Source organism: Ambystoma mexicanum, chromosome 6p (genome assembly GCF_040938575.1).
Source record: "Ambystoma mexicanum isolate Mex_15411 chromosome 6p, UKY_AmexF1_1, whole genome shotgun sequence".
Classification (NCBI taxonomy): Eukaryota; Metazoa; Chordata; class Amphibia; order Caudata; family Ambystomatidae; genus Ambystoma; species Ambystoma mexicanum.
Genome location: NC_090935.1, coordinates 123,805,334 through 123,832,056, shown reverse-complemented (window position 1 = coordinate 123,832,056; position 26,723 = coordinate 123,805,334). Strand labels below are relative to the sequence as shown.

General features: G+C 48.1%; 1 protein-coding gene across 1 annotated transcript in view; it reads left to right on the top strand.

Moving 5' to 3' along the window:
* Nucleotides 1–6,385: 6,385 nt before the first annotated feature.
* IL11RA (interleukin 11 receptor subunit alpha) overlaps nt 6,386–26,723 on the top strand; it is a 422,207-nt gene continuing 401,869 nt past the window's right edge. The window contains exon 1 of the mRNA XM_069626821.1: nt 6,386–6,940. Within this exon, the coding sequence (XP_069482922.1) occupies nt 6,401–6,940 (540 nt within the window). The 5' untranslated portion in view covers nt 6,386–6,400. The remainder of the gene's footprint in view (nt 6,941–26,723) is intronic.

Genomic DNA, 26,723 nt, shown 5'->3' with positions numbered 1-26,723 from the left:
AAGTTTATGTCAGTTGGGGCATCTATTTTTCGCTTGTCCTGATGGCTTTTAGGGCTATGCCATCTTCTCCAACAAAGATGTCACAATTTGAGCTCAGGTCTGGATGAAAAATGGTGCTACCGCAGCATCTGCTCTATAGGACTCTGGAGCAGACGGTGATACATTTTTCCACTACCCATGAGCACATTAAACATTTAAGAAAGGACCACCAGCATGATTTTGCTTATGCTCAGCGCAATTTAGAAAGGTCAGCTGAAGGAATGAATACCTACTATCATCTAAAGACCACCAAGAAAGAGTATGAAGTGGGTGACAAGGTTTACCTGTACAATTTTAAAGGAATCAGGGCAAGGCACTGAGGTTCCTCCCATCTTGGCATGGTGCATTTGAAAATGTAGATACAATATCAGTTGTTGCTTACAAGATCGACAACCCAAAAGGTGAACAGACAGACGAAAAATGGGTCCACATCAATCAGTTGAAAAGATGTCATCCCCGACACGATTTATGACTGAAGAATGAAAAGGAAGGATGAAAAATCAGATGGAAACTAAGACGAATATATATATATATATGAAAATAAATCAAATGTGTTTTGTGAAATGGTGAACATGTCATGTTATAATTGTATGTTGTTGTTGTAAATTCTATGTAAATCTTCCAGGGAAATATGTGTCTAAAAAGTAATGAAGAAAGGAAGGAAGGGGGTGCAGTGCCATTCCCTCCAACCCAAAGATGGAAGGGGAGGCTGGAATGCCCACTCCCAAAAGAAGGAAGAAATGGGGTGCCATGCCATACCTCCAATGCAGAGATGGAAGAGGAGACTGGAGTGCCCACACCATAACAAATGAAATTATGCCTAATGAAACCCCACTCTGTCCTGCTCTTCCCCAACAAAGAGTCATGGAAGAACGGGGGGCGGGGGGCATTTGTGGTGCTTTCAAAGATCCTTCAAACAGATGTCCCATTCACATGATCAGCAGGATTTCAAACACTGAAACAAAAAATGGCTTTGCCTATGTATTTTTTTTTTCAAGTAAAAACAAGGACGAGTATGCTAGTCTTTTTGCATAGACTTGCACAATAGCCTGGCACTTAAGGGGGAGCCATGTGGAAAGGGGCCTACTTATCATTACCAAAGGAAAAGCAGTATATCATTTGATAAAAGAAGGAGGAATAAAATATCCCTTTCACATGGAAAACAGGATTTTTAAACACTGAAACAAAAACGAATTGCACGGGTGTTTGCAAATAAAGGCAGTTTTCATTTTAAATGTGAAATGTCAGGGAAAAGACATGATGTACGTGTTGACAACAAGCAATGTATATTAGGTTTCATATACAAAACTCCAGTGACATTTGAAAAGACACTTTGTGGTCATGAAAAAATGTCAGCCCAAGACAAACCCTTTTGCTGGCTGTGGGAAAATCCACAAGGAAATCTCCCACTCTCAGTCTGGATGTTGCATCTCCCATCTAATTACCAACCACAATAAAGTGTTGTGTTAAAGGTGTTGAAATTCAGTTTTCTCCAGACCTGCTGGCTTTGAAGGCATTGACGGCGAGGGACGTTTCTCTTGGCTGGAGCATGACTAATATGTGTGAAAATGGGAGCAGCAACTTCAAATAGCAAGCTTCTAACAAAAAGAGACTGAGATAAAACATTAAAAAAATAAACTCTTGGTACAGGCTGACCCAGTGAAAACAAAAGTCCAGAAGGCAGGGGGAGGGCCATTTGTCCCACATGACAATTCACAATTGATTTAAATGGACCTTTCTCATTTAGCCCTGTTTTTTCAGCAACCAAAAGGTGGATTGATTTCATCTATGTACCATTTTTTATGTAATTTCCAGGTGATTTTGGAGATATAAAATGCATCCACCTGCAACTCAGGGACCTGTAAGGGCCAATTAAACTAGGTTGTTGGCTCATCTGAGCATGTTCTAAATGTGAGGGTTGGTGAGTGGGTGGAGAAAAAAATTAGGGAAATGGGTAATAGCTTACATATTGAAAACTGTTATGCTTGTTATGGAAACAGCAGAAATGTGTCACATGGCCCTGCTACATGGTACAGACTTGGTGGTCAGCGTATCTAATTCCCCATGATTAGCTGAATCAGAAAATACTTAGATTATGGCAGTTGATAGTAAACGTATGAACAAATGGCAATTACAAATGGGAATTGCCATATGTTGCTCCAGACCCCTAAACCAATCCTGACTTGGAGGCAGGGTTTGGGAGGAGAGAGAAGGGTAACTGTCCAATCCTAGTGGCAGGAATTATTGCAGCGTACTTACCCACAATTGTACAATCGGTGGTGTTATCACTGCTATATAAGGGGGACTGCACTAAGACAGAGGGCAACAAGAACAGGAGAGGGACAGAGAGACAGAGAGGGTTGCTGAAACTTATCATCTGACAGCTGCAAGTAAACACCAGAGGAGATTGCTAAGAGTGCATCTGGGTTGAGCTGTCTATTTCTAGGAAGGCCTCAACGCTGACTGAGTCGTATAGTGGAGAATGGGAGGCCATCTTTGAGAGTGGAGTGACCAGACCCCTGCCCTATCCTTCCAGAGTGTCCTGAGATGCAGCTGGCTTTCCTGAACTTTAAACAGAGGTGTTCTATGTAAGTAGAGCTCAGACCTGGGAAAACAAAGGTGGGGGAGTCTGCTTGCCTTGAATCCTTTCCCTTTATGCTGGGCAGTGGTGTAAAACTGCAAAGATCCTTAGCCTATTTAACTAAAATATTAATGTAATTAATTCCCAATTTGGCAGAACACTACTGGGTGAATTTTGTTATGATTCAAAATTAACAAAGCGCACTTCCCAGTGTGTGCTGAAAACTATAGCCAATAATTTAACTGCGTAACCTTTTTTGTCCTGCTGACCCCGTCTTCTTTACGGAAGAGGAGTGTTTTTATTCTTAAATCAGTCCAACCTTTTTATTCACCTTCCCCAACACAGGCCTTTCATTGGAGGTGAGTCTGAAATCCAATATTCCCCAAATCATTCAAATTTTTCTGTCCGACTTCCCCAACACAGACCAAAGAAAGGGCGTTCTGAAAAACAAACTGCTAAATCACCCTGTGTTTATTTTAAACCAAGAGTGTGGGCAAAATCATAATTGCCATATGTATTTGTCCCAATCTTAAAATTGTACTTCTAGACTTTAAAGCCCGCAGGAAAGGCAAAATCACACAACACTACATGATAATTGCTTTTGTTATTGATCCGTGTAATTATTTCTTGAAGTGAAATTTACAGAAAGTGCAGAATTGTGATTACGTTCTTTTGAACTCATTTTTGTGATTAGTTTATGCTGAGAGAAGTTGTTAGGGAGAATTCTCTGTTTAGGCTGAATTTCATAACCTAGTGAGTCCCCCAGCAGCTTTGCTGGATTTCTGGAGTTTGTTTTTTCCATCCTGCCAAGAGTGAGACTCTTTTTCTCCCACTCTTGAACATGAATGTTTGTAATTCCTTTGAATGTCAGTGTGTTCTATGGGCTATGGGGTCCTTTACTCCATAGGGTCTCATATGTTTTGCTATGTGTGTTACACCACACCCTGCGTGCCGTAACACTGGGGTGTCCTAGCGGACCTCCATCATAGACTCCATACCCGGGGACTGACTACTGTCTCCCCGGGCATGTAAAGTCCCCATTGGCTTTACCAGATCTAAATTTACTAACAGAACTAGGACAAACCATCCTATTGTGGACGTACTAGTAGGGGTAATTCGATTACTCCTGGGTCTGTTATTCGAGGGGGCACTGTCCCGTCCCCCCTCGTAAAGTTTTGGCTGGTGGCAGTGGAAACTACTTGTTATGTTCGACCCCGAATATAACCCTATGGGATTCTTCCCATTGTTAGAGATTGATACTTTTTCTCGTTAGTCTCTAACATACCACCGGTCTACTTATCTTAAATAAGTCTATCGGATGGTATTTTCTGCCAGAACTCATTTTTTAAAATGGCGTCTGTGTTCCTCTCTGTGACTCTGAAACCAAAGGTCGAGCCCTTTGTTCCACTTTTGGCGGGCTTCTGTACAGAGACCCTCCAAAGTGGTGCCATTCTGTCTGGGTTACCACAGGGGTGTGGGAGGGGGTTTAGGCACCCTGGACTGAGTTGCCTTGCCAACTCCGGTCGCACTCTGGTGTGATTGGCCCAAGTGGTGAGCCTCCCCGCTCACCACTTAGCATGTGTTGATTGACAGCTAGGCTGAATTAATGGGGGTTTTTCTGCATAAAAGCAGGGCTTTTGGGGCTGGATATTGAGAAGTCGCCACAGGACCTAAGAATCTGACGAGGGTAAAGCTGAGCCGAACTGCAACGACGACACCTCCGGTGGAGCCCTGCTGAACCGACTCACCACTTCCCGACGACAGAGGAGATCTCCCTGCCGGAGAGTCTCTTCCCCTGACTGGTGGGAACAACCAGTCCCTTTTGCTTTTTCTTCGCCTCAGGATGCAGTGGTCGAATTGCCCGTGCAGAGCACCTCGGCAACCGGATAACCACTACTCCTGTACCGCGACCAAAAGGTGGTGCCTTGTGACGGAGCACTCCGCAGCTGGTCTCTTCCCTGGTGGTGCAACGATCTTCAACTTTCCATCGATGACGAGATCCTCTCTTCTCTTGGCAAAGACCGGACGTGCACCCACCAACTGCCCCCGCCGGAGCTGTCTCTCCACAATCAAGGTACTGTGTCCGCCTGGCTTCCCTTGTTGCCGGATAGAGTGAGGTGTCTTAATCCTCGCCTCTCCATAGGGTCGCCTCCAAGCTTTCTCTAGCGTGTTGTTCTGAACTGGTCCAATCTGCCGATAACAATTTGCTACAAAGACTCGAACGCACTAAGATACTTTTTGGGACATATCGCCTCGCCTCTCTCCGAGTGGGCCTGGCCTCTGAACTTTATGATCTATCGTGGTTCTTGTCTTCTTGCCTTGCATTTATCCGTTAAGTATTGGAACCGTGTTGATTTCGTAACCTGCTTATTTTTCTCTCCCGTCCTAACGAATACTAGAGTGCCATCTAGGTTGAAGCATACACCTCTGTCTGCAAATAAGTGATGCTGGTGAAACCTAGACTTGTCGAACTTTTGTTAGGGGGATTGATCTTTTTCTTCGTAGAGTAATTGTAATTGAAGTGTTTGCCGTAATAGTGCCAGAGTGTTTTCTATAGATGTGTCGTTATAAATAAATACCTTTATATCTTTACACTGAAGCCTTGTTGCGTGTTTGCTTGTCTTACTGTGAAGAATTGCCCTATGTTGTATACTCCACATACTGCCTAACTCTTCTTGAGGGAAGTCTGACTGCTCAGCCACAGCTACCAAGTGAATCTGTGTGGTACAGACTGCTACCAAGTGGGTTTACTGCCAAACACCTGTAGTCCTAAATCTTTTGCAGTGGTCCCAGAGGGAACTGCACAGGTTTCCGCCTAACAGAAGTTGCTTGTGTTGTGCAACGGATAAAGTGGTGTTCGGCATTTTTGTGCTAATTTCTATTACTTTTATTTAAATAAATACCAATATCTTTCCCGTACACCGGCCTGGTTCTTGGCTCATTGTTAGCTCTGGGGAGAGGGACCCAAGGGGCATGATATGCACCTGAGATAGGGCTAAAAAAAGAATCTGTTAAACAGTTTGGTCCGTTACAAGAGATCTTCGATTACAAGGACCATAACCCTTCATACACACCTGTCAACACATCCTCATTGGGAGGATATCAACTTCTATGCCAAAATTTCACCTCCCCAACAGATGTAATGCCTTCTACAGACTTCAATAGGGTCACACTTACACTTGTCATACTACAAAATGTTTTCAACCATGGATTTCAAAGGGGCTCACCCTCCAAAATATGAATCGTTACACCAGAGGTGTTGCTAGGTCTGGAAAAGATACAGGGCTTTGCTAATTTTGGGACTGTCGGGACTGGGGGCTAGCTAGCCTTTTTGGTGGTAACCCCTGAGCTTCTATCCGGGGCTACAACCAAAAGACCCCGGGCTATAGCTCCCTCAGAGCCCCCGCACCCCTAGCAACGCCTCTGCTTTACACTCTCAACAGGTGGTAAATTATGTTTATTCCCCCAGCCCCGCTTATAGGCAGTAAGTTATAGCCAGGTGTAGCATCGTTTAGCTGGGCCTGGCTGGCAAGGCGAAATGGGGCAAGCCTCCTAATCTCTATGGCAGGCGCTTTGCGAATAAACCAGTTTATTTGTCGTCCGTCGGACTGAAACGAAGCAAACCCACTCCTCTCCTCCGTCTGTAGACTCAAATGTTGTTTGCCAGGGAAAAGGGAAAACCAAGAGAGTCCAATTCCCGGACTGTGCCTTGAGGGTTAACCGGCAGCCCACCTCGGTGGCTGAGGATGGAGGGAGAGAGGAGGGGGGAGTAGGGCAGGCATGGGGCACGTTACTGATGCCTGTTCCGTGAGTCACCTCACACCCAGGGCCCCTTCCCATTCGAGTTCCAGCAAGTCTCCCGGAGACGGGCTGGAATGCTGCTTCTCCTCGGCTGCAGGAAAGTTTCGGCGCCTCCTGAACCCCCCGCCTTCGCCGTGTGATTTGTGTGTGAGACTTTGCGCGGCGAGGAAGGTGTGCGTGCGTGTTGGGCTCTCACAGACACAACATGGCCGGGCTTTGGGGCAGGGCTCCCGCGCAGGCCCTCGAGGACCGCTCCTGGCTGCGCCAGAGCCGCGGATTCGGGTTTCAGGGGCTGCACTGAGCTCTGTTGCTGCTGTGCCGAGGGGCCAGGCAGGCAGGAAGGGGGCGGCGCTCGGGGAAGGTTGCTCTCTCCCACCCGGCTCCGAGTTTTCCGAGTTTTCTCGCTGCAGGCTGGTGCTGCTGGCAGGGCAGTCCCGGTTCCCCTGGATCACCCCTTTTTTGGCCATTGGCGGGCCGTGCTACGATGGGGGACAGCGCCCGGCGCCGCAGGATCTGAAGGTGAGCGCTTCTGAGGGGACCTTGGGATTTTTATGACAGCGCGTGGGTTGAAATGCGGACGAAACGTGCACCGTTCAGTACACACCGTTCCCTGTGCAGCTGGCACAACGGCAGATGAAATAACAGTTCCCCCCGACTTACTTGTCATCCTTATCATTCGTCTATATTCGCTATATGGCTTCCTTTGTAGGTTTTCCACTCTGGAATAATGTAAGTCATTTCGATATCAACCGCGTTTTCCTCACTTGTTAGAACCTTCCTTCCTTCCTTCCTTCCTTCCTTCCTTCCTTCCTTCCTTCCTTCCTTCCTTCCTTCCTTCCTTCCTTCCTTCCTTCCTTCCTTCCTTCCTTCCTTCCTTCCTTCCTTCCTTCCTTCCTTCCTTCCTTCCTTCCTTCCTTCCTTCCTTCCTTCCTTCCTTCCTTCCTTCCTTCCTTCCTTCCTTCCTTCCTTCCTTCCTTCCTTCCTTCCTTCCTTCCTTCCTTCCTTCCTTCCTTCCTTCCTTCCCCTCTTTCCCTCTCTCGTCCTACCCACCCTAGGCCCAGTGCCCCCCTGTCACCCTCTCCCCCGTGCCTCTCTTCTCTGCTGCTCTCACGTCTGCTTTCGCTCTCTCGCGCGTGCTTTCTGCCATCGGTGCTTTCTGTTGTGTGTCTGAGTCACTCGCAGACTTCTCAGCAGAGGATCTGTGAAGTTGTCTTTGATTGGAAAAAGGGTTGCTGCAAGGATTGGCTGGGGTGGGGGCTGGGGTCTCTGTTGTAGGTCTATCTAAGCAGTTGTCTCTGCTGTCCAATGTGGTGCCGGGGAGGCATTGTCAAACGACGTGTGTAAGCCCGTGGTCGATTAACCGGTGTTAATCGCCCAGCCAAGTCATTCATTCCGCATTCACTACTGTCAACGGTCTGTGCATCATTAAATGTGGGCATTGCTGTGGGCGTATGAGACGGTATCCAATCGAGATGCTTAACACGTACGTACCCATAGCTATATTGTGCACTGCATAACAGGCAAGATACCTCAGTGGGTCACATGTCTGCTGCAGAGATCAGGTCTACTGGCAGAGTCATCTCTACTGTGACTCTTGGAGACCGGGGTACTGTCCTCCACTTCTCCCGGTTCATTGCATTGTTTGTGTGACCCTGGGCACATCCCTTTCTCGCCTGTGCCCACTTACCTGACACACTTTAAAGAGTGTCGCACCCGACTGGCTGAACTTTATGATAAAGGGAAGGAATGTCTGTGCGCGAGCTGACTCTAAAAACTTGGGCTATGCCGAAGTAGCCAGACGAACATAGGACCTGATTTTGTAAACATGATGGGGACTAGATGTTGTTGACTACATGCTATAACTTTGCTTTTTCAGCCGTAAACCTAAATTATTTTGCCCATATAAACTGTAAACTGAATTCACTGAAAACAGGGTCAACTCAATTTAGTATCCCGTTGGCATCATTTATTCACCACAGTCTGTGAAATTGATTCGCAATGTATCATCCGATTGCATTAACAAAAGAGACAGCATGCTGGAACCCTGGCAAGTTAAGCCAGTCTTTCAATCCCCCCGTGGGGCACTCAATGCCAGGACATGCAGCCTATGCGCCTTTAAGCGGCCCTGCTGTGGCACCTCAGAGCTAGCCAAACAGACATACGTTCATTTAGTGTGTTTAGTAATAACGCTTGTTTTGACATGTTCTTACATTTTACAGAACCCCCTTTAGAATTGTTTAGATTGCAAGTTTATAATTGTTGTAATCGAGTATCTATTTCCTGGAGATGTTATGTTGCACTTTTAGTCAGGCTCCGCCCCTTCAGTCGGGAAAGAGGCCAAGAGTCCCTCTACAACTCTGTCTACTACAACTGCGATGAATGTTTATCATTGCATGTCCGCCCACACGTGTGCTCCGAGATCCCAGATGGTACCTTCACCAGGTGTAAGTAGTTGACCAGGTCCTGTATTCTTGTCACTTTGCATTCTGCTATTGCATGGTCCCTTACAGCACATCAAGTTCACTAATGTTTCGCCTGACCCAAAGGTGTCAGCCAACATGCTATTAGGTGGTCCCATATAAGGGTTAAGGGGCATAACTAGTTTATTCAGTGCTGTTTTCTTTTCTCTTTGCTGTCGGGCACTGTACTGACCCTTCTAGAGCATGCTCACCAATGTTGATCCTGATCCTAGCATGTCCGCCCACATGTGCTCTGAGTTAGCAGGTGGGAGTTGTTTGTCGACTTTTTCTTTGTATTCTGATATTGCACTGAGTTACTCTTTCTGGTATTGTACGTATAGTATCGTTGGGATATAAGTCTCAAAATGCAAAAAAAACACCAACACCTGGACTTGATGGACTCAGTCCAGGCATGGAACAGCAAGGGAGGTCCACAGGCCATCTAGGAATCTATGCTTACTAGGAAGTCTATGGGGCAGAACGGATGGGACATGCAATGTACTCAGAGCTCCAGGGCACAGGTTTGGGGGGTATCATACAGGTAAGCTATATTGCATTCAGGGGCTTGTAGTGCGAGTCCATCCACACAGATCACCTAGGAGAAGTAGATGTTTGCTTGGGTAATGTTGCATACACCTGCAGTACAGTGTGACCACGGAAGTTGCAATCTTTAGTTATAAGGATGAATCATGCCCAGTGTTGAACTTCAGGTTTTTCTTTACTTCATAAAGCCCATTGCTTAATTTTCATAATGTATGATATGACATGATAGTATTTATAACACGTTTAATAGCCAGGGGTTTCTAAGTGCAGACCCGGGGATCGAACCTGTGTTGCTCCGTGTCGTCTTGCTTCCAAGGTGAGTACGTTGTCCCTGAGATATCCTCCCGAGACTTTCAGTTGCGTTTTCTGGTTTTTTGTATTTATTAGATAAGAGAGAAGAACCCTGACAAGGCTGCACACCAATGGGGATGACGGAGAGGGGGTGATATCAAGAAACAGCTCTGATGCTTCCTCCAGGGAAAGGAGGGCCATCTTGAAGCCTACTAGAGAGGGGACCCCAGGGGGCTAAGTATTCCACTGCTGGGCGGGCACTAGGGTGAAGGAGTGAAAGCGTTGACATCAAGTTTGGGAAACAGAGAAGCAGAGGAGGACTTGACATCTCTGGGACTGAGGAGCTTGAGGGGGTATTAGCTGGGTAGAGGCGAGCTAGCCCTTGTGTGGACTTGTAGAGAAGATAACATGTTTGTGAGGAACGGAGAAGATGGACTAGGGGGCGAGTAGCAACGTTGATGACCTCGCCGAGTGTGAAAGAGGTGTAGACGGGTAGTCCCATGAGGAAGCTGGAGCAGAAGTCCTGCTTGCTAAGGACAGCAGTGGAGACGCGTCTTAGCAGAGTGCAAGGTGAGTTGGGGGCTGATGGCATAGATATCCATAATGGTAAACCCGGCAGCTGTAAAGGTAGATCTTTGTCAGTGGAACTAAAATGCTCAAAGTGGAAGGTGCGCAAGTGGTTGAAAACAGGATGTTTGTTTGATAAGGACGTTGAGCTGCCTCAATCTATCCAAAATGTTCCTTCCATGGAACTGTGTGGCGTGTAAACTTAGTGGATCCACATCACTTTCAGCAAGTTTTCAGGCAACAGTAGGACAGACCCACCAGAAGTCTCCATGTCAGAGGTGCAGCCTGTCTCAAGGCAGATGGTCTAGTGATCATCAAACAGATGTATTCTGGGATTTGCTTATTTGCTGATCAGTTGTTCTACAATAGCTGATTATGATGGTTTGTAATAGAAGGGGGTAGGATGGGCGAATCAGTGTTCTACTGGCATGGAATCATGAGGTAACTGTATCATGAGGTTGGTGACTGATAAGGGAGGGTCTGGCCGTGATCTCGGCACTTGGATCCCTTGGACTGGTGAGTAGGCAGTGTATCGGGTGGGTGGTAGACCACCTCCTCGTCCACGCCATCTGTCATCATCCCACAAACTTCCTAATGTGGTAGGCTCCTACAGAGCAAGGTATTGTGATTCCTCACCCACATTTTGAAGCCATGTGTTTTAATGTTGTCGTCTATGTTCTTCAAATCTGTGTTGTATGATCTGGGGAAGGACACTTCACTACGTCAAATGCGTCGACAATGATACAGGTTGAGGCTTCCTGTCTGCTCCAATGTTATACAAAATGCATCACTTCTTCCGCTTGACTGTTATTGATGTTATGGAAACTCTAACATTGGAATGTTGGTGAGACCATTGGCCTCACTAGGACAGGATCAGCTGTTAAAATATCAGCTCCTGCCTCTACGGCAACATTCCATTGTTTACTCGTACTGCCTTGCCCTGCTTCACAGTGTGGCCATGGACTGGGATCTGCGTGTCCTCTTTCTCTTTCCATATCCTGGGTACTGAAACACAGGTATGTATAAGGAGAGATTCGTTTCTGTTTGTTGCACATTTAATGTCAACAATGGGTCAACCCAACGATGCAGAGCTCTGCCGCACATCCGCTATTGGTTTGACCGATGGCGGTCTCAGAAATGGTTGCACATGGTGTTAGTTCTTGCATCTGGTGATAGGCTGTGCTCCTTTTAAACACCAGGCTGAGACTCATACGGTTTGCAGTGGCTCTGAGTTCATGGGATGTACTTTTCCATTCTGGCGTCTGAAGTGATAGTGACATTACAACCCTTCCCTTAAACTTCTTAAGTGCCCTCAACTCTGCCCTGGGGCCTAGATCTTCAATACAACACCATAACACCGGTTACGACCTAGCTCAGGGGTCTGCAACCTTTGGCACTCCGTATGTGCTGGACTACTACTCCCATGAGCCATAGTCCGCTTAGTCAATGGTGTAAGATCATGGGAGTCATAGTCCAAAACTCCTGGAGAGCGGTAGGTTGCAAACCGCTGGCATAACTGGTTCCAGTTGTCCAAGTGTTGAGCCCAGCAGGGGGTGATTGTGGCAAATAAGCTTGTCCTCTATTCAGGGTTCATTCAGTAAGCTGATTCTACTGCGCCTAGAAGCTCCGCCCCTTTCCTTAGCCTGACACCACAGTAGCAGGATTTGTTTTGGTATGGGTGGTGTGCGCTATTACATTCTTCTGTTGTAGTTGGCAGTTTGCTCGTCGGCGCCATGAGAACACATTGTTGCGAAAAATAAGCCACCCAGTTTGGAAAAGTATTCCCCTTTGGGTGCGATATACCAATGTCACTGTGACGGCGCGTTCATTGTCAGCGAAGGTCCCATGTCCCCCTATTGCTCCTCAGTCCTGGAATGTCCCTTCATGCATGCAGACGTGGACATGGGAACTGGCGATTATAGTACAGCTCCATGCGTGTCCTTAATGCGGGGTATGTTCGCTGTATTTCCACGCAATGAGCGGCTAAGGACCAGGCTTCAAGCCGTGTGATCTTCACACACTTGCAGGAATAGGGGTTCTTGAACCGAGCTAGATACTGCGGATCCAGTCATTGAGGGGGCGGATCAGCCTCTACAGCAGGGGTGGACTGGCCTGTAGGGAACTCTGGAGATTTCCCAGTAGGCCTCTGCACCCTGGGCCTCTTTTGTGTGGTATTTCCAAATTTTCTTATAGGAAAAGCATTGCACTTGCTAAAAATGGGTCATATGGGGCCACTTTGCAAATTATTTCCAGGGCCTCTTTTAGTTCTCAGTCCACCCCTGCTCTACAGCGTAGGATCCTTTGGGTGGGCGAGGGATTTGCAGGCATGCAGGACATTCTGTAGGTGGCATCACATGTAAGGGTGCCGCGCAGAAGATGCCACGGCCCCAGAGCTCCCCCTGCTCAAGGGCAGCCTTCGTGAGGTGATCGCTGGCTCATGCGCACGCCTCAATTGGTGTGCGCATGGATGCAAGAGTAATTAAAATATAAACGGTGCTATTTTATTGCACCCCCCGCCCCCACCATCCCGTGTTCAGATCCTCGTACACAGACTGCATAGGTCTGCTACCAGGCGGCCCGGAAGAGCAGTGCATGTGTTTCCGCACACGCACGATGCTTCGTCAAGGGCCGTTACAGAAATGGGCCTTTTTCCACAAATGTATGTGCAAGATGCAGGAGCCTCATTGCGAGGCATGCCTTCTAGCCTGCCACTTATTTATTTATTTATTGAGTCTCGGGAGGATATCTCAGGGGTAACGTGATCGCCTTAGAAGCAAAAGGACACGGAGCAACACAGGTTCAATCCAGGGGTCGGCGCTTAGCAACCTCTGGGTACTAAGTGCGTTATAAATAACATATCACATATGTGTTTTTAATTCATAAAGACATTTTACAAAAATAACATAATTCCTCAAATAAATTCTTAAAATATATTACATTCATCTTTCCAAATCCATTTGCAACTAATTTCATGAACAGCACAGTGCGCATGCTTCCCTCCAAGCTCCCGATCTTCATTAGTAGACAACAGGTATCACTTTGATAGAATTAGACACAGTCCTAGGTTATTTTTTTGACAGTCCATTTGTTAAAGTTATTAACTTCTTTCTGTTGTCCTGTTGCGGTGCGTTATTGCAACAGGTCACTACCCCACTCCGCGCCCTACTTACCACCCACGACCTCTCCAGTGTAGGGCAAGTTCCTACCCTCTTTCTATAGGATCCCCTAGCCATGGGCTGGAATGCCATCCTTCTCTGTCTCTAGACAGAGTAGCATGGCCCACTGTGGGGGCGTAGGGTAGACAGGACGGTGTGCAGAGTGTAGTGCAGAATGGGGCCGGGGGTGTATGGAATAATGCTAAAGGCATGCATGCAAGACCGGGGTGAGCAGAGCGTGGCTGGGGTTCTTCAGATCTTTGTTCAGGCATGCAGAGAATACACAGAGTGGCTGAGGGTGCAGGTAGTGGCAAAGGGCAATCAGGGTGGCTGAAGGTGTGTAAAGGTCTATTTGTGGTCTCTACGGTCTGGCTGAGGGTCTCTACAGCACGGCAGAGTGTGTGCAGGTGATTACTAGCGGCATACACCTTACAGCAGCAAATGTGGAAGGATATTTGCGTTCCTAAGGGTGGGCTCAGAGAGGTGATAGCATGCAGGACCTTCTCTATGTGGTGAGGATGTTCAGGCATGCAGGACCTTCTTTAGATGATGAGGGTGTGCAGGCGTGTAGGACATTCTTTAGTTGAGGAGGGCGTGCAGACGTGCATGTCATTCATTAGGTGGGTGGGGATGTGCAGGTGTGCATGACATTCATTAGGTTGGTCAGGGTGTACAGGCGTGCAGGACATTCTGTAGGTTGGCGAGGGTGTACAGGCGTGCAGGACATTCAGTAGGTCGTTGAAGGAGTACAGGCGTGAAGGGCATACTGGAGGTCGGTGAGAATGCACAGACGTGCAGGACATTCTTTAGGTGGGTGAGGATGTGCAGGCGTGTATGACATTAAATAGGTTGGTGAGGGTGTACAGGCGTGCAGGACATTCTTTAGATGATGAGGCTGTACAGGCGTGCAGGACATTCTGTAGGTGGCTGAGGGTGTACAGGCATGCAGGACATTCTATAGGTGGGTGAGGGTGTACAGGCGCGCAGGACATTCTGTATGTGGGTGATGGTGTATAGGCCTGCAGGACATTCTGTAGTTGGGTGAGGGTGTACCGGTGTGCAGGACATGCTGTAGGTGGGTGAGGGTCTACAGGCATGCAGGACATTTCTTAGGTGGGTGAGGGTGTACAGACATGCATGACATTCTGTAGGTGGGTGAGGATTTATATGTGTGAAGGGCATTCTGTGGGCGGGTGTGGGAGTATGGGCGTGCAAGGCATTCTTTGAGTGAGGGTGTACATGTGTGCAGATTCTGTAGGTGGTTGAGGGTGTACAGAGTGTAAAGTGGTCGCTTCCAATGTTTTGAAAACAAGATTTCACCGAGGTGCTTACCAACCCAAATAAGAGGGGGTGATTTGCATCTACCACCCGATTCTTTGGGGTGTTCTTAAACAGAAAACCCATATCTTGCTTCACTTCATTACTTTCATGGGATAAATATCGACAGAAAAGTGGGGTTTCATGACACTGGATAGACATCTTATGCGTGCTGACTTCATGCCTGACTACACCTACCCACATTAGGAACATGTCACATGTATGGCCCTGTTAAGCGTTGAGCAGATTTTCCTTTGCTTTACTGCATGTGATATCCTGATAAAAACAAGGGCCTGATTCTCAGAGATTTGCACTGGCGCGAATCAGGAGATGCCCACAGTCTTCCTCCCAAGCATGCACCTGCTCTCACAGGCCTGATACTCACAGTCTTTGACGGGAGTAAATGCATAGGTGATTGGAGAACCTCTGCGGGGCCCTGATTGAATCTTCCAGCGTGGCATTTTTCTGTGAGTATCCGTCTGCTTCACTTTCGGGCTTTCTGGGTGATGTTTTAGGGAGCAGGTGGAAGTCAGAGATTCAGTGGAAGTCTTCACGAATAAGGGCCTGATTTACAAAGTGTTTTAAGATGGGAAAATCCCATTGAAAACCAGTGGCTTGGTGTTTAAAGTGTACCTGGGGTTTCAAAATGCAAAACTCCACATCGTGGTTGGAGGTGAAGATGCTTGGAACTCTTATGCGAATTTCCAACGCATGCAGTTTTTTTGTGAACTATAATGAAACATTCGGTTTGAAGATGAAGTGTTTGAAAAAGCACCTGTTTTTCTGTTACAGCCTAACTCGCAATGAAGGTATTAGCAGGCTCCGACTGGCCTATAATGAGGCCAGTCATGAGCCTAGTCATGGCCAGTCATGGGCCAGTCATGAGGCTCCGACTGGCCTATAAGGCAATAGGCCCATGGTCGAACCAAAAACACAAAATGCTGGTGTGGGGGCAGTTTTTTGGGTCAAAATGGGCCACTTTTTTGGCCAATTTGGGCCAGTTTGGTGAGTTAATTAACTCTGTGGCTAGTAGTTTTGACCCGTGTTGCTGAATAAATATTCTTTAAAATGCACAATTTACATAACACCATATCAACACATCTTCCCATTGGTTACATTTAAAACAGTGTCACAAAAGGAATGAATAGCCATCCGCAACTGTGGGACACTTTTTTATCGGTGCCTGAGACAATGTTATGGCCCAGTTCATCCCTGGGTATTAGTGACCCCCGGGTGATATGTGGTACCCCCAAATCAGAGGTACACAGCCACTGTTGTTCTGCCTGCTTTCTCGACAATCCCTGGTTACTTTCAGCAAAGCACTGAAAAGCTATGAATATTTCGCATCGCCAGATACAATGAATGCATTATACATTATGTAAGAATACAAAAAATATGTTCCCTGTCAGAAAACCGATTATATGCTGGGGGATTGTACCAGTGGGCGATTTATCATGCTTGAAATAATTATAAATACGCGGTTTAGAGCTAGTGCACCTCAAATGAGGCGCAATTGTTTTCCTGTATAGTAAACCAGCGTAAACATGAGTTGACCAATGGAATGAGCAGACAGACGGTGCGTGGCAGGGACGCGTGCTCGTGCACTTTCACTTTCACTCCCAAGCAACTGGTCGCGTCCGCTAAAGCAGTTGTTACTCTCCTCTGCGGCTCTTGACCTGACCTCTGACATGGAGTATTAAGGGAGCTGCCTCCTCGGCTGAAATATCCCGCTTTCCACGGAGGGGGTTGGTTAATCCGCTCGTGCACGAGGCAGCCAGTGGCGTGCCAGGAAGGACGGCGAGCATTCATTTCCAGGGATTTAGAGCATTCGCGAGATTCCCCGCCCACCCCCTTTATTGCATCGCCCTCCCTGTGATCAGATGAAGGATGCTTTACCGTGGCCGGATATGAACGACATTGCCCCCTGTCCTTTTGCCCCCGCCAATTTAGGGTGAAAGGGCAAAGTGGGACTGAAGGGATTCCGTTACAGTGGCGAGTATAAGGAATGCAGATATCATGACAGCTCCTAGCTTGGGGGACGTGCCACGCATGCATGTGGCACTCCAAACATATCATATAATGATGTATTGTTTCATTGCATTCTACTGCACTGCACGACTTTCCGGAGGATGCCGGTGTGCACTTCTGATGTGTCTCATGGATGGTTCCTGCATTTGCTTTTGTGGGCAGGGATCTAAAAAAGATTCATCGAAGACGGGTAAAAGAGACCATGTGTATCGGCCATCAAAAGACGAGCAGGCGCTACCCCTGGAAAATGAGCAGGGCTTACAGTACGCTTGTGACACATCGGGCGGGCAGCGTGGGACGAGTATGCTTAGATGCATGACCCGAGCCCGCAGGGCCAAGAAACCCAACCTACTCCTCACCAATGATGCCCAATGAGGCCAAAACATGTCTGGGGATGCTTGTGTTCCATGCAGAGGGGACGGGGCCTAGCAGTTCCGGCTGAGCTGCTCCCATTGGTGGCAGTATTAGCCTGATTTGCATATGGCTGTCCCCTCTTGTAATGACACAGACAGGCTAAAAAATGTTGCTGTGGAGGGTTGCCCAGGGCATTGCCAGTGGTTATGATTTATTCAAAACCTTCCACCCCTCACTTTTTGGGTTATATTGTTTCATTAAACATCTAATCATCATTATCATTGCGCTTTGCTTCTTTAGATGGCAAGTGCACTTATTGACCGCCTACTCACCGAAAACAAACACATTGTGCTTTCCTCCTATGGTGAGTGGATGGGCAAATGCAGACAAAATCATTACTGAACAGATGGACGTTCCTGTCAAACACTGCAGCAAGATCCTCTTGTGTAGGTTGTCACGCAGGACAGGCACACCTCCTCAGAAATGGCCTCTTCCTGAGCATTTCTACAGTGGCGGTGCTGCTGCTCACCCTGCTGTGGCATTGATTATGGCTATTGCAGTAGCGGAGCTGCACACATGCCACGCAGAACGATTGAAGCAGTGTGAGGGCAAGACCAGCACAGGCACCCAGTATTGTCACATCCCATTTCACTGATATGCATGGAAATAGAAGCAAGGGTCATCAGGTTAATTAATTATATTGAGCCAGCCACAAATGCAGAGCCACGTGGCCAGTGCACACTGTTGTTGCTTGCTGTGTGGCTACTACTGACTGAAAAATACAATGATAAAGTTTCCAAAGCATCACATCATAATCAAACTGAGTTAATGACAATGTGTGCCTGGGCACAACAATAGGTGCCAGGGCTGAGCCCTGGCAAATACCCCCCCACAAATTAAGCACTGAAAATTATGAACTAGGACGTAGCCTGTGGCAGACCTACCTTCCACCTGAGCATCCCTACAGATAAGGAGTGTATCAGCCTTTTAGGATAGGGAGGATAAAGGGCAATGCCTTTGTATTGGCAGCAAGACAACGCGGCGCAACAGAGGTTTGAAGCCCGGTCCCGCGCTTACAAACGGTTGTATACGAATTGTTCGTTTTACAACTGTTCGAATTACAATTGACCTTTTCACAATTGACCGAATTGTGAAGGTCAATTGTAACATATATGTGGGGGGAAACCCCCGACAACCCCCCACCTAATGCCAAACCCCCCAAAACCCCTATATATATAAATAAATATATATTACCAAACAGATATATATATATTATATATATATATATATATATATATATATATATATATATATATATATATATATATATATATATATATATACAGTCAATTGTGAAAAGGTCAATTGTGACCCTTTAAATTCGGTCAATTGTTCATTCGAACAATTGTAAACGAACAATTTAGGTAATACCCTTACAAACCACTTGCTGTTTTTAGGCGTGTTACACATGAACAATTAAGTCAAATAAATGAATTAAAAATAGGCAAATACTTACAAAAAATAAAAACTGGGAGTAAAACTACCCCCACCCAAAATTGGGAAATGGACACATAGAACCTTGTGCCTTGCACAGCTCCATGGATATGTTTGGACAAGTAGCACCCATAGTCCCACCGGAGGAAGCTACTATTATAACAGTCTGATCATAAGAAGAAAGCATTTATCTTTTATTTTGCACGAATAACGTGATGAAAAGAAATCATTATTACAAAAGCATTTTCGTTTTCCATTTAAAACATATTTTTACTTGGTTATAAAATACTCTCACTGGCAATTCGACTTACATTTCTACTCACTAAACAATCATTTTACTCCCAACTTTAAACAACAGGAAACAAAATACTCTCACTTCCAAATCCTATCTGTAGCCCTGCACCTGTGATACAAGCTGGATATGCGTGTCCTTTACTAATGACCCAATATACTTTCAGTGTCTGCTAGTGGTTATCGAATGCACCTTTATACACATTCCCATTACATGAATGTCATAAAGGCCTGCTTGATTAGCAACAGTTGTGCCGGGGAGTCAAAGGAGACACCTGCTGGCTGTTGTTGTCAAGCCAACCAGGCTTTTCTAGGCTACAAGCTAAATAGCTGCCAAACGTTTCTATCCCTGCCTGCACAATGCCAGTCAATGTGAAGCCTGGCAGCCGGATTGAGATACCGAGAGACTGCTTTTTTGTTGTGTTTAACCTGATCTGACCTTGCAACTTGCAAATTTACGGTTATAAACATCTCGCATTTTGGCGATGCAATATCTACATGACCTGGCCTTTTAATGTCCAACTCCTGATGGATTGTAGAGTTTATAAGAAGCACAAGAACTGTACACGTTTGGAGAAGTGACAAGGAGACCAGTGCAAAGTGTCTGCACCACTCTTGCTGATGCTTTGAGACCAACCTATCGTAGAATTTAGGGTAGGGTTATAGAACATGCAGCAACGCGTTGAGCTCACTGTGATGCTGGAAATGCATCAGAGGGACAGGGCCTCTGAATCCTTGTCCTTTTCTGCCTTTTATCGTGTGTTCTGTTATGTTTTCTGCCCAGGAGTCCATTTGGGACTCCTGGCAGTGCAGCTCTCTCTTTTGGTTTGGTGAACAGACCCATGGGATACCCTTATGGCACCCCTGGGTAGGGGTACAACCCTGTGCCCCTAGTGTATGTTTTTGGGCACCTGTGGGTGGCCCACAGAGCAGGGTATGGGCTGGTGGCAGCTCCATGCTGAATTGGACAGGTGCTCTGGGTGTCCTCCATTTTGGGATACCCAGGCCCTGCCATTGGGATCAGTTGATTCCTGATAGAAAACAAGATGGCCCCTGTGGCCTCTTGCTTTCTATTGCCTGTTGTCTTGTTTTTCCCAAAGTCCTGGGAAGCCCTGACTCTGCCCCTTCCCCCTGACTGGCTGTTGGGTGGAAGTTCCATATATGGTGTTGTTGTGAAGGCCCAGCTAGACTGACTGGAGCCTTCCCTTTGACTGTATGTTGTGGGTACCTCCTGTGGGTGGGACCTGGGTGAATGGAGTGTGTGACCAATATACACTTCTTGTTGTGGTTGTCTGGTTTCTGGCATGTGAGACAAAGACTGAGACAGCCCTGCCCGAAACTGGCCTGAATGCAGTGTGTAGTGTTGAATGGCTGGGTACTTGTCCCAATCCACATTCCTTGTTGTGAGTGTCTGAAAGGGAGGAGTGTGGCCTGAATGCACTGTGTGCCTGATTGGCTGACTGACTGCATGAATGCCCTTCTGTGTGATTGGCTGCTGTGTGTGTGCCAGCAGTGTGGATGAGAGACAGAATAGTATATCTGGGGACCTCTCACCACTGGAAATTGTTCAGAAGCATTCAGAAGCTGAGTCTCCACTCAAGAGTAACTGGATTTGCTGATCCTCGACGTCCAGCTGGAAGAAGAAGACTTGCTGTGGCATTTGCTTCGACAGAAACTGAAGGTTGTCGAAATCGTCGAGGACTGACCCGAGAGAGGACCTGGCTAGGCGTCCTCTTCCCGTGCTCCGAGGGACCATCGAGCACCGCTGAATCTTCGCCGAAGCGCCCTGGAAGTCAGACCCTCGAAAGGCTGCCGACCCGAGACGGGACCGCCGAGGAGATCGAAGTGAAGCACCCGGACATCGACGCTGTCGAAGTCCATTGCCGTCGACCAGGGTTCGCAGGTCTGTGTAACCGCTGGAGGCCCGTCGAAGTTGTGTTGCCCAGCCGTGGGAACCACTTGACGCCGTGCCGCCGACGACCGGAGCCGTCCGCTCCTTGCCTAAGAACATTTGACTCGAAGGACTCCCTCGTCCGCACCGTCGATCGCTTTTGTCCTGCCGGAGAAAGTCGAGGACGACCAACGCGCCGAGGAGAATCCGCCGGTGGGTTTCCCGCCACCTCACGACCCCAAAGACTCGAGCGACTCGACGCCCTTGCTGGGCCACCGTCACCCACAATCTTTGCGGTTCAGAACTAGTGTCGCCGAGGTGCCCCGCACGCCTCTTCCTCGCAGGACGCCGACGTCTCGACGCCGACGAGCACCACTCGGATCGAAGCCTGCCGCCTCATCGACGCCGTTCTACCATGTTTGTTGTCGGACGTTCGACGCCCCGTGCCTCCCGCTTGAAAGGGAAGGCATTCAAGAAGGGCCGTCGATTCCCCGACACCGAACACCGAGTTCCTCGACACTTCTCGACGCCTCTCGACGATCCGTGACTCCTGCTTTAAAGGGGGTCATTCAAGAAGGATCTGTCGACGCCTCTTCGAAGAACTCGACTCCACCAGGTACATTGGGGGGGTAAAAACATTATAGGAGAGAATAAGACTATTGGACAATATATGGACTGGGCTTGTGTTATATCTCTTTATTTTACAGGTTGCCCAGGTGGGGGGATCTCCACACAGAACTGTGCCCAGTAGCAAGGGCCAGTATTCTGCCTATTGGTTCAACCATCTTTTATCTCTCCTCTCTCTATTGCTGGTTTCCTTCTTATTGATCTGTGTGCCATTTCTACAGTATTGTGAATGCACTTTAATGAGGTCTAATATTAGTGGTACCACTTTAGAATTGTAGATATTTACCATTATTGATTTTCCTGAGCACAAAGTGCGTTATTGTGATAAGTGTACATAACCCTTGAATATTAATTATATAAAGACTGTGTTTTCAGTAATACAGTGTGTGGACATTCCTTTGTGGGGGCTTGGGGATACACTGTACTTAAGAACCAGCCTGCATCACCTCCTGAGAAGCTAGGCCTTGATTGCTCGCCCATAGCTACCATATTAGAGAATCTTGGCTGGGGTCCTCTGTGCCTCTCCTCTACCATATAGAGAGCAGAAGTACAGACCCCCCCACCAGTCTTTACAAAGTCTGGTGGCAGCGGTGGGATGCTTATGGTTTTAAGACTCAGTGTATAACCGTGCCACTTACAAAATATCCGCACTTTTATTAGATTAAGGTTCGGGTGTGTTCCAAATAACTGCATTACAAGCAATGGAGTCCATTGCAAATGGTAAATTGACTCGGATGAGCTTAGAGGCTCTCCAGAGTGCTTGTGAAGCCAGGGAGTTAGACTTTGTGGATAAGTCTAGGGCTGAGCTGATAGCTGCCCTGGTGGATTACCAGACTGATGGGGAAACTCTTGAGGAAGGGGGGGATGCAACCAGTGAGGACTCTGCCCCTGGGGTTGTCGCTGAATCTGTTTCTGGGAATGCCACCATTCCTGCTGCCTCTGTTCCAAACCCCAGCAATTCCATGGAACTTGAGTTATTAAGGATGAAGTTAGCCTTTGAATATCGCAAGTTGGAAATAGAAGCTGAGCTTAAGAAAGAGGAGCTGGCACAGCAAGTGGAACTCAAGAATAGGGATCTTGCGCTCAAAGAAAAGGACACTGAATGTCAGAGAATCCAGTTAGAGAAAGCTCGAGTGGAGACTTCAGCTAGACCAATTGAGAGTGGCAGGTCCCCAGCCACCAAGTTTATGAAAGATTTGGTTGGTGTGTTTGTGGAGGGTTCAGATATCCTCCAATGGATTGAAGCGTTTGAAATGGCTTGTGCAATTCATGATGTAGATAAAAGAGATTGGGCTAAGTGTTTGTTAAGCAGAGTGCCTCAAACCGGGTATGACTGTATTCTGAAGCTGAGTGTGGAAGAAAGGGGTCAGTACGAGTGTATGAAGTCTGCTTTGATTGCCAAGTTTGGCAAAACACCTACCCAATACCTTAAAAGGTTCAGGGAATTTAAGAAAAGAGAGAATGTGTCTTGGGTTGACTGGGTGAGTACTGCGCACATGAACATGATGGGGTGGATTGATGGATACAAGGTGAAAACTTTTGTTGAGTTGTCCCACCTCTTGTTTTTTGAGCATTTTTCTGAAGCCTGTTCACCAGAGCTGCGTCAGTATGTGGCTGACCAGAACATTTTGGACCCCTTTAAGCTGGCTAGGTTGGCTGACAAGTGGGTCTCCCATCGGGTGTCCCCTAAGGACTCCAGTGGGAAGGACAAGGACAAAGAAAAGGGGGCCTCTCAGAAAGCTGAGGAGTCCCAAAAGCAGTCACAGTCGGGTAAACCAAAACCTTCCTCTCCTAAGACCCAAAAATCTAGTGGGGATAAGTCCTCTGTGGGTGGGAATAAGAGTAGTGGTCCACCTGCTGCAAAGCAGGTTCCCAGTGGTTCCAGTACCGTACCCCGCACTCCTGGCACTTGTTGGGATTGTGGGGCTCTGGATCACAAAAGGGGTGACCCCAAGTGTAAAAGTAAGGCACTTGGAGTACAGGCTGTCAGCCTGACCTACCCTTACCCCGTGTCTGAGGTGGAGGCCACTGTCCTCCCCTCCCCTACCGGAATCACCTTTGGTGCTCCGGTAGAGATTTCCTTAGTGTCCCTTGGGGCCTGGGACCAGTACGCAGAAGTACTGGCGACTATCCCACAGAACACCCGTAGGTTTTTGAGAAGTGTCCTCTTGAATGGCCAGCCTTCTACTGGTTTGAGAGACACTGGGGCAAGCATGACAGTGGTGGACAGGACCCTGCTCAAGCCAGAGGACTATGAAGGTGCTCCTCTGCAAACCACCAGATTAGCTGGTGGGCCTCCCAAATTATCACCTGTAGCCTTAGTCACACTCATGATTGGAGACAAGACAGCAAAGCTTCCTGTCCTGGTTCAGGACAATGTCCCTGCTAACATTCTGTTAGGTAATGATCTAGTGGAGTTGGGGTTGATCTCGGATGGTCTTCCCCTGACTGCTGCTGCGGTCACTAGGTCACAGGTGACACCGGGTCTGGCTGTGAGTCAGGTACCCGAGCCAAAGGCGAGGCCTAAGGCAAGAAGAAGGAAGACCAAGAAGGCCATCTCTGTGGAGGGAACACCTTCTCTTCCTGCTGTTCCGACAGCACCCATTGGGATCCATGCTCCGGACGGGCTGGGTCCAGTGGAAAACCCAAACTCAACTCCTGTGGGAGAAGAGGCAGAAGACTCTCCTGTGGGAGAGGTTCTTAACCCGGAGGAGCACCCCGACCTTCAATGCTTGTTAGCTGAAGGGGGACCCTCCCGGGCAGACTTCTGTAAAGGACAGAGAGAGTGCCACTCTCTCGAGGGTCTGAGGAAACAGGCCCTGTCCCAGGCACAAGGTGAAGTGCCTAGGACATTCAAGATTTATTGGGAGGGTGAGCTCCTTGTTAGTGAGCCCACTAAGCCTGAACCTGGTGCCCGCAAGAGGTTGGTGGTACCCCAGGTTTACAGGCCCTTCCTACTGCAGTTGGCGCATGAGGTGCCCTTGGCTGGTCATCTTGGGACTAAGAAGACTAAGCAGAGGCTCTCTGCCCATTTCTACTGGCCAAGGATGGGGGTAGAGGTGGAGTCCCACTGCAGGACCTGCCCCACTTGTCAGTTGTCTGGCAAGACTGGAGGCAGGATCATTGCCCCACTGCAGCCATTACCAGTGGTTGGCACACCATTTGAGAGGGTGGGCATCGACATCGTCGGTCCCCTTGACCCTCCCACTTCAGGTGGACATCGGTTCATCCTGGTCTTGGTAGATCATGCCACCAGGTACCCTGAGGCAATACCCCTTCGGACTGTTACTGCCAAGGTGGTTGCCAGGGCTCTCCTGGGCATTTTCACCCGTGTTGGATTCCCCAAGGAGGTTGTCTCTGACAGAGGATCCAACTTCATGTCTAGTTACATGAAAACCATGTGGAAAGAGTGCGGGGTAACCTACAAGTTCTCCACCTCTTACCACCCCAGACCAATGGTCTGGTTGAGAGATTTAATAAAACTCTCAAGGGCATGCTAGGTGCTTTGGAAGAGCCCCTAAGGAGGAAATGGGATCTCCTCCTGCCATGCCTGCTGTTTGCTTACAGGGAGGTACCTCAAGAGGGTGTTGGTTTCAGCCCCTTTGAGTTACTCTTTGGACATCCCGTGAGGGGGCCCCTCGCCTTGATCCGAGAAGGCTTGGAAGCCACCCCTCCAGGTCCCGCCAAGCAAGTGGGGGACTATGTGTTAGGCCTCAGGCGGAGGATGACACAAATGATGGGTCAGGCAACAGCAAATCTCAAGGCCAGCCAGGAATTGAACAAGTACTGGCATGACCTTAAAGCTTCGCAAGTGGATTGGACTCCGGGACAGGAAATCCTTGTGATGGAGCCTACCAAGCCTAGAGCTTTGGCAGACAAGTGGACTGGACCCATCAGGATCATCTCCAAGATGGGCGAAGTCAATTATCTGGTTGACATGGGAGCCTCTGGGGTAGCCCCCCAGGTATTCCATGTCAACAGGCTCAAGCCTTTCCACAGGCGAGCAGAGGTCTCATGTCTCTTGCTAGCTTCAGGGCAAGAAGAGGATGAGAGTGAGCCCCTTCCTGATTTGCTGCATAGCAACCCTCAGGATGGCTCAGTGGAGGGAGTACAACTCTCTCCCGATTTGACAACAGAGCAGCAGAGGGCCTGCAGGGCTTTGCTCCAGCAGTATGCCTCTCTGTTTTCACTGACACCGGGCCTTACACCGTGGTGTAAGCACGAAATTGACACTGGTGACAGCGTGCCTGTCAAGAGCAGGAGCTATCGTATGTCAGATACCGTCAAAAACCACATCCAGGCTGAGGTCGCCAAGATGTTGGATCTGGGTGTTATTGAACCCTCAACCAGTCCCTGGTCCAGTCCAGTGGTCCTTGTCCCCAAGGCAAGTTCCCAGGCGGGTACCAAGGATTGGAGGTTCTGTGTGGACTACCGAGGAGTCAATGCCGTCACCAAAACTGACGCGCACCCATTGCCCAGGGCTGATGAGCTCGTGGACACCATAGGTGCTGCCAAATTTGTGAGCACCTTTGACCTTACCTCAGGCTATTGGCAAATAGCTATGACGGACCATGCCAAGGAAAAGACGGCGTTCTCCACACCTGAGGGTCTCTACCAGTTTAGGGTCATGCCCTTTGGGTTGAAGAATGCCCCTGCCACCTTCCAGAGATTGGTCAACCATGCGCTCAGTGGACTGGAAGCCTTTTGTGTGGCTTACTTAGACGACATTGCCGTCTACAGTTCCACCTGGGAAGAGCATTTGACACATCTGGATAAGGTGTTGCAGGCCTTGAAAAGGGCTAACCTCACTATCAAGGCCACCAAGTGCCAGATAGCTCAGGGGAAAGTTACCTATCTTGGTCATGAGGTAGGAGGGGGTCAAATCCAACCTCTCTCCAGTAAAGTACAGGACGTACAGAACTGGGAGACTCCCACTACTCAAACCCAGGTGAGAGCCTTTTTGGGCCTCACTGGGTACTATCGCAATTTCATGGCAGACTATGGAACCATAGCTGCACCCCTGACAGCTCTAACTTCGCCCAAACAGCCTAGGAAGGTTAATTGGACTGAAGACTGTCAGAGGGCCTTTGATGGCTTGAAAGAAAGTCTGTGTAGGGCACCTGTGTTGTGTGCGCCTGACTACAGCCGACCCTTTATCGTCCAGACGGATGCCTGCGACACCGGAATTGGAGCTGTCTTGTCCCAGTTAGATGACAAAGGGAGAGAACACCCTATCATATTCATCAGTAGACAACTCAAGGGTAGAGAACTTAGGTGGGCTACTG